Here is an 8,998-nt window from a genome sequence, read left to right as displayed (position 1 = left end):
ATAGTCAGAGATTTCCTCCACCAACAGTAACACCAGACATTACAACCACCCTGTGTACTTGGTAGCAATACCCGTCAAGGAGTGAAATCGCCCAATCAGGGAGAAATAATATAAGAGCAACAACAACAACAATAATAATAATAATAATAATTATTATTAATTAAGTAACGTCTGTTCCACTTTTATTAAAAACACATTGACACACAAAAGACGTTAGTAATAAATTCCCTTTGTTACTAGGTGGCTACAGCACAGTCGAGAAAGAAGTTTGCGTGTTGTGTTATATAATTTTATTCTGTCTTATAAATCTATAAATTAGTAATATAAATTTGCAATATTGTTATAAGCGCGACAATTAATAGTACATGGGAACCATATTCTACCAGTGATGCAATTGGTTTCAGTTCCTGGTCGTTATCTCACATTATCTGGCCGTGAATCATCTGTTTGTATCTATGGCCAGTGTGGCTTACTGTTACACATGTGATTCGTAAATGCCTGTCTACTGAGCATGTGATATAAGGAGCGCAAGTCGAAATTTGTTGAAAATTCGCTTTGGCACGTTTGGCCCAGAATGCTATATTTATTAGATAAATATAGTCTAAAAGTTCACTTAGAGCGAACACAGTATTTATTTTTTTGTTTCTAAATTCCGTATAAAAAAACACGATTAGCCAGTGGCAATTGTTATCGTCATACAGTCTGATAGTTGTACTTTCCTTTTAAAATTGTCAAACTCCTATGAAAGAAGAAGATAACAAACTATTAATAAGATGAAGATGATAACAATATTTGTTAACTTTTTTGCTCTGCTTTTAGGTAAGTGTATAAAATTGATTTTTGTCATTCATGGGAATTTTAAATTTGAAAAAGAGATGCGAGCAGTGAATCATTATTATTCATGTGGATAAAGTGGAACATCGTGAATCCGGAATTATCGAAAATTCTGTAATTTTTTTGAATATTTCTCTGAGAACAGTTCAGAGTACAAGGTCAAAGAGGAAATAGGTTGGCTGTACTTTCAAAAAAAAAACATTGTAGGCCCTAACTATACGCATTGTGTTCCATTAATAATTTCCAAACACCAGTTTCTGTTTTACATATTTCCTAGATTGTACATCACTTTGTGAGACATTCAATGTTAGTTCACAGTATAGTACTTATTAGCACATTGGTGTGTATTTACTCTGAAGATAACTGGATTGCTGAAATCATATTGCACCCGTTATACTTCATTTTCAGAAAAGTGGAAAATTGCAACTCTCACTGGAGGTGGGATTCTAACCAGCAACCTTTATTTCTTAGGCAATCAAGCCACCCACTGGATCAACCTGGCACAGGTTCACATTTTGACTTAAATGCTAGCTAACACTTTTTAGAGATTATAGGATCAGAGTTAATGTATTATCTAATAAAAAATATTCAAATGAGATTTCTGACATTTTAGATTAGTTAGCAAAAAATAATACTTATTTTACTATGTAATCAAAAGGCTCTCCCTGAATTCATGTCTGATCATGTGACGGCTATGACTCACCTGAACTTGCTGTGTACAGAATCCATATTTTTAATATGAATTACCCTTGAACACCAAGACTATGTGCATAACTCACAAAAAAGCTGGAATTTTAAAAAATCTGGCATGTGCTGTGTCCTAAGGATGCCATATTGTTGAGGTTTTGCTGTTTAATATTTCTTACAATTTCACAAGAAAATGGCGCCTCCGTAGCCAGGTGGGAAGGAGCAGCAGTGCATAGCACATGCTTCTTGATTAGACCGGGGTTCGAGCCCGTCACCACCAAATACGGAGGATGCGGAAAGGTCAGGGAATGACCACCGCATATCCCAGAGCAATATGGCCTTAGTTGCTAATGCCCCTAAAAACCAAATAACAAACAAACATCACAAGAAAATTGTGGTTTGAGCACCATAGAGCTAATGTAACATTATGTTAGACAAATACATTCATCTATTGAAAATTCAAAAAATCTCTATTAATTATCACACAATTAGGACTGCATTCATTTTCAATGGGAAAAAATCATGAATTAAGTTAATCATATGCAAGTGCTGGTTGACATTTCTTACTTTCAGTTATTAATAGCAAGTTGTGTTTACTGCCACAATGCTTTTTCTCAATTGGTTAAGCTCTCTAGCTTTGTGACCTGAAGCATCATGTGGAATCAAATTATGGACACTCACTTCACATTTCATGCAGTGGATGATGCTTCTGTTACTGACAGGCTAGCATCCAGTCAGCATGTCATCCAATTCCTGAAATTGGATTGGATGTCATGGATTGAAGCATGCAATTTTAGATTTGCACTTCTTTTGCTGATGGGTCTAAAGAGTTTTTTAATTTCAAAAATTAATTAAAAATATGTTTTTAATATAAAAATGGATTTTCCCTAGTTGTGTTCAGAAAAGATGGAAAATATAGGCTGTGTCAAAAAAAGAAAAGAAAAAAGAACAGTTTTGAATTATTTTTGCTGATTTTTCAAAAAATAGCATCTAGGGCAACGGTTTCCAACTAGTGGTTTGCAAATCCCCAAGGGTTCACAATAAAAATTCTGTAATGGCATCTGCTTAAATTTACATAGGTATATTATTGTAAACTACAAAATATAACTAATAATAAACAATAAAGTAAAATAAAATTAAATAAAAAATAAAAATTGCTAAAGAAAGAAACCACATTTTCCATAATTCCTTAATAATTATTTTTCTATCTTACAGTATATCATGTTAAATAAATATATTTTCCATACTAAATTTTTTTTTCATTCTCAAGGATCATTGTTATGTACAGGTACTTTTTTCTTTCTTTTTTTTTAGAACCTATAGTACTTAGTACCATGCATGGGTTGAATGTTGAAAGAACTTGTTGGCATTAAACTTGAACTTCTGTAGATTATAATTTTCAGGAAAAACTTATGGAGGACGGTTGTTCCAGAAAACAGAAGTTGATGAATAAATGAGGAAGAAGAAAAGTTGGTTTTGTGAGTTTGAACTTGGACAGCAAAATGGTGTTGACTGGTTGCGGCACGTGTTCGGACTACTTTGAAAGAGAGAGCAGGAATTATTGAAGCCAATTCAGAAGAACAGTGCCATGCAAGTATTTATAGAAAAGGCATGCAACAGAAAGTCTATGAGACAGAGAGTGGAGAGACTCTGTTAGAGATGAGACACTAATTAGCCTAACCGCCCTCTATTGAATGGAATCTAGAAGCCTGAGAGAGATTTTGGGGGCACTGCCCCAGATGTTGGAACAATATTCCATGGTAGGGTGGAGTTGCAATTTCTATAGAGTCAACAACTGTTTCAAAGAAAAGTAATGCTAAGAGTGAAAGAGAAAACCCAGTTTTTTAGATGCAGAGGAAGCAATATTTGTAATGTGCTTTATGCCAAGAGAGATTAGAAGTTAGGGTAATCCCAAGATCTTGCATAGAAATTGGAGCGTCATCAAAAATAAGCATAGGAGCAGAAGAATCCTTTTTGAGAGATATAAGACAGGACTGAGTTTTAGAAGGATTGAAATTAAGTTATTTTTGCCCCAGTGGAGAATTATCTGGAGATCAGTATTTAAGGATTTTGCAGTGGATACTTGAGAAGTTGAAGCTGTTTGAACAGGGCAAGTTTTCTCAAACTGGAAGGTGGAATGCAATGTGCTATCGTCAGCAAAACTATGGATAGGATTTCCAGTCAATGGAAGAAGGTCATTAATATACAAAAGAAAAGAGTGGGAGAAAGAACTGAACCTTGGGGAACACCAGCATTAGTGGTGAAGTTAGAAGACAGAGCCCCATCTACCATCATCTGCAGTGAGCGGTCAGAGAGAAAACTGAATATCCTACAAAGAACAGCTGGCAAACCATACAGCGGAAGCTTATTTAGAAGACCTTTATGCCAACCACTACTGGTCTTGGCGCATTATAGCCTTAGTTGCTAATGTGCCAATAAAATCCAAACCAAACCAAAGCCAAACACAACCAAAAGCCTTTGAAATGTCAAGAGCAATGGCTTGAGTTTCACCAAACTTTTCCATTAAATTTGTCCATAGATGGGTAACATAAGCCAGAATATCACCAGTGGAACAACACTGATAGGCTCTATACTGGTGATCATTGATCAGATGAAAGATTTCCAGATAGTTTAAGAGTTGGTGGTTGATTGGTTTCTTCATTACTTTGGAAAAAGTAGAAGTAATTGCAATGGGACGATAATTGGATGGAAGGGATTTGTCACCCTTTTTAGGAACTGGCTGGATATGAACAAATTTCCAAGCAGAAGAAAAAACACCTTTGGAATAAGAAAATGAAAAAAGACAACACCAAACAGGAGTAAGCTCTTTAATGCAGGTTTAGAGAACAAGTGGAGAAATACCATCAGGACCTAAAGTAGTAGTAGTGTACAAATGTCTTAATTTTTACTTGACGTTTGCCTTTGAGGGCTGTTACTTTGCCAAGTCACCTTATACGTTTTATCATTACTATACTTGTTACTCACTCCGTGTATAAGACTGTTCCTTTTTTTTTTTTTTTTTTTTGAGCGTACGCTTGTTGGTGCTGCGCTAGAAAAAAACAGCAGTTGAAATACTATTCCATCTTTATGAGTCCGGCTGATTCACAGCAAGAGATTGTTACTCGATCTGATCTGACAAACATCATTGATATAATATTTATAAAATTGTAGCATTTTTTCCAGCCTGGTCTGTACTTGTTAACAGGAGAGACTGCTTCTACAGGGATGGAATACACTTAAATAGAAAGGGTGCAAGAATATTTGCTGATGCTATTGAGGCAGTGTTAGGAGGGTAAAAAAACTGTTAGTTTGGGAGGATACAAGGACTAATAGATTAACAGTAGCCACTGGCAGATGAAAGCGATTCTTGCACTGCTTCTATTGGAATGAGCAGCAGCCTGGAAAACAAGATGAAGGGTATTCCAGAGAATGCTGGGAGTCATTGTGGTACAAGTAAACACATGAGTTGTGTTAGGGTAGTTAAATAGGAACAGGTGTATGTATACTTGCGTATACACCAATGCTAGGAGTTTGGTAAATAAATTTGATGAATTTGAGGTATTGCCCAAAACATCAAAGGCAGATATTGTTTGGATATCAGAGATGTGGTGTTACACAGATATAAGGAATGCAGAACTGGAATTTGGGGAGTACAATGTGTACAGACAGGATAGGAAGGGAGGAGGGGTTATGCTTTTAGTTAAGAAACACATAAAATTCAAAGAGGTACAGCCAGTCGACATCGCTGGACAGTGCAGTGTTGAGTAAGTTTGGTGTGACATAAGCATTGGGAGATCAAAATTGAGAGTAGGAGTTTGTTATAGGCCTAATGACTCTGATGAGTATAATAAGGAACTGGAGAGGGAAATAGTGGGCCAGTAAATCAGAGAGTCTTATAATGGGAGATTTTAATTTCCCAGATATTGACTGGAATTTGGGGGTTGGTCACTCACACACTAGCAAGGCTTTTGTGGATTTATTGGATGATTGTTTTCTTCATCAGCATGTTCGGGAGGCAACTAGAGGGAGTAATACTCATGATCTGATTATCAGTAGTGATTCTTCATGCATTAAGAATCTGCAAATAAAGGAACCACTAGGTGGCAGTGATCACAGTGTGCTGAAGTGGAATTTACTCAAAGAGGTAACTACCATCAGGGGTAAAAGGAAGGGTTTTTGCTTTTGCAAAGGCGACTACGGTGGTCTGAGACGGTATTTAAATTCAATATGGTGGGACCAACTGATGATGTCACCAACAGCAAATTCAAAATGGGAGGCATTCAAAGAATTTATAGTGGAAGCTAGTAGGCTTTACATACTAACTAAGAAATGTTGTTCAGGGTTTAGGCCTAAATGGATGTCAGATGAACTAATGAGACATATGGCAGAGAAGAAAAATGCATCGGATATATATAAATTAATGGGTGACATGGAAGCCTATGATAGATATTCTGCCTATGGTAGATAAGCTGGTCTATAACCAAGTCACAAAGGAGATTAGGCAGGAAAAAGGGAGATTATGAGACATCTTTGGCAAAGGATGCAAAGAAAAACAACAAAGAGTTTTTTACCTATGTAAACTCTAGAAGGAAAGGGATGAATCAGATTGGTCCACTGGATATTGATGGTTCAACTGTTGATGATCCTGCTCAGGTGGCTAACAAACTAAATGAGTATTTTGCATCTACATTCACACATGAGGAGTTATTCACAGAGAGGAATGCCAGAGGTGAGTTAAACTCTGGCAGTGAGCTAGATGATTTTGTAATAACTGAGAGGAAAGTGGAGGAGAAATTGTTGAAGATAAACATAAAAAAGGCACCAGGGTTGGATGGGATCTAGTCAGTTATATTAAAGGAGTCAGCAAAGGAAGTAAGCAAACCCTTAGCCATAATTATGAGAGCTTCTTTGGATTCAGGGGAGGTACCTATGGACTGGAGATGTGCAATTGTGACCCCAATTCACAAAGGAGAATCAAAGGGCAACACAAGTAATTATAGACCAGTTAGTTTAACTTCTGTTCCAGGAAAATTAATTGAGGCACTGGTTAAAGAAGCACTGCAGAATCGTCTAGACAAGCCTTCAGTTATAGCTTGGACACAGCATGGTTTTGTTAAAGAAAAGGCTTGCCTGACCAATTTGATTGAATACTATGATGTGGTCACAAAGGAACAGGATGCAGGGAATAACTTTGATATCATATATTTGGATCTTAGAAAGGCTTTTGATACTGATATTGTTGCACATGGAAGACTGCTGAACAAATTGGAGCAGTGTGGCATTGGAGGCAAATTATTATTATTAATATCCATATGGTGCAAGGAAGCCCGAAGCTTATGCTGCACCAGGAAAAAAAAAATTCCCAAGTTACCCTGAGAGAGAGAGAGATTCAAAAGTAGAAGGGAATCACCAAGAAAGAGAAGAATGATGATATCCAGCTCAGGACCCTGGGTGTGCCAAGCCCATACTCACCAGATGTGAGTCCCCAGGGGTTGCCGCTATGGATAAAGGGATTGTTGAGTGGGAGAAGACAGAGTGTGGTAATCAATGGACACTGCTCATCGTGGACTAATGTTATTAGTGGAGTCCCTCAGGGTTCAGTGTTGGGTCCATTGTTGTTTTCTGTATTTATAAATGATATTGATGATGGTATATCAAGCCTAATGTCCAAGTTTGCAGATGATACGAAAGTTGGTAGGGTTGTTAAGGACACTAATGGCAACAGGATCTAGAAAAGTTGAGCAGATGGGCTGAGAGGTGGCAAATGAAGTTTAACATTGACAAATGTAAAGTACTACATATGGGAATCAGTAACCCCAGAGTAACATATCAACTCTGTGGTACTACACTGAAAGTGGTTGAGAATGAAAATGACCTGGGGGTAATTATGCAGGCAGATATGAAGTTTTCTGAGTAGTGCAGACGGTCTGCAAGAGTAGCTCATGCTATCTTGTCAATGATATACAGGAATTTTTCTAGCAGGGATAAGGAGGTGATTATCCCCTTGTATAAGGCAATGGTCAGGCCACATCTTGAGTGCTGTATAGAGGTCTGGAGGCCTCATTTTAAGAAGGATATAGAGCTGTCGGAATGATTTCAGAGATGGGCAACAAGATTAGTGACTGGAACAAAGGGTTGCTCTTACGTAGAAAGGCTTAAGTTTTGCAAATTACAGTGTCTGGAGACTAGGCACCTGCAAGGTGATCTGATTGAGGTGTATAGAGTCTTGAATGGTTTGAACATGCTCAATGCTGATGGGATTCTTCCTCTTGCTCAAAATAATTACCTGAGAGGGCATAAATTCAAATCGATGAAAGATAGATGTGCAGAAGTTTCCCTTTAGCCAGCAGGTAGTTGATTGGTGGAACTGACTTCCATCCTTTGTTGTGGAAGTTGATAGCCTAAATAAATTTAAGGCTGAGCTGGACAGGTCTTTGGAACGAATGGAGGGTTTTAATGGGAGCAGTTTTTTTATTTTTGTCTGATGCTGCATAAGCTTGCTTTCTTGCATCGAATGCCTCTACTAATGGTAATGCTAAAACAATGAGAAAGTAATTGACCTTCGTCTGAGAAAAGAGAGTAATGACTATTAAGAAACATACTTTAGGGTGAAATCTGAACCTTATAACTATGGGGTGATTGTTGCCTGGAAATTCCTTGTGTTGGGGAATGAACTTTAGATCTAGTGACTACCGTTGGGCAGTCTGGAAATTTCACCCCATGAGGATGTGAGGTTGCTCTTTCTCCTCTAAGTTACATTTTCACGGTATCAGGTCTCTAAAATAACAGTCCCTGGGATTTTCATTTCCCCACAAAATTACCATTTTAACCAATAGAAGAATTGGAAACCCTAAAAGGGGGGACATATATATATATATTCAGATCAGAGACAAAGAAAAGGACGGAGAGGGAGACATAGAAGGAGACAAAGACGAAGACGGTCTTGTCCTGTGTGAAGCACTTCTCTTTTCTTCGGGCTATCTCGTCAAAAAAATATCTTGTGAATCTTGCTGCTGGCTCCTGTTCCTAGACGCCTGGTCCTGAGTTTAGCAAAGATTATTCTGGTAAGTCTCACCCTATATTTACGACACGATAGTTTAATAGAATGAAAGTGTTGGATGTTCATACCTGACTCTTTATTTAATAGAGTCTACTGAGAAACATCCCTCCTCATGGGAACATTCACTAAGGTAGCATCAATCTCACAACATCTAGAAATTAGAGTATAAGATTTGGGAAGATCCATTTGTATTAATATAATACTGTAAGTTATGACTGTTACATATTAAGTCTGTACAGTACACTTACATATACACCCAGATACTCAAACTGAAGGATGAGTGTTGGCTCCGAGAGTATGGGCAGTGCCAACTGAAGACCACATGAAGAACATGGACATGTTTGTACCCATGTATTATTAGCCTTATAGTATATCGTTTTATCCTCCTTGATAAGAAATAGAGCTCTTGTATAATCA

General features: G+C 37.4%; 1 protein-coding gene across 1 annotated transcript in view; it reads left to right on the top strand.

The window, feature by feature from the left end:
* Positions 1-359: 359 nt before the first annotated feature.
* The window catches only part of LOC150091675 (tartrate-resistant acid phosphatase type 5-like), a 50,464-nt gene continuing 41,825 nt past the window's right edge, over positions 360-8,998 (top strand). Inside the window, exon 1 of the mRNA XM_090385172.1 lies at positions 360-819. Within this exon, the coding sequence (XP_090241298.1) occupies positions 774-819 (46 nt within the window). The 5' untranslated portion in view covers positions 360-773. The remainder of the gene's footprint in view (positions 820-8,998) is intronic.

The sequence above is a fragment of the Mastigoproctus giganteus genome, chromosome 1, assembly GCF_048544385.1.
Source record: "Mastigoproctus giganteus isolate SK-2022 chromosome 1, ASM4854438v1, whole genome shotgun sequence".
Taxonomy (NCBI): domain Eukaryota; kingdom Metazoa; phylum Arthropoda; class Arachnida; order Uropygi; family Thelyphonidae; genus Mastigoproctus; species Mastigoproctus giganteus.
Note: the sequence above shows the minus strand (reverse complement) of the source record. Positions and strands in the feature narration are given on the sequence as shown.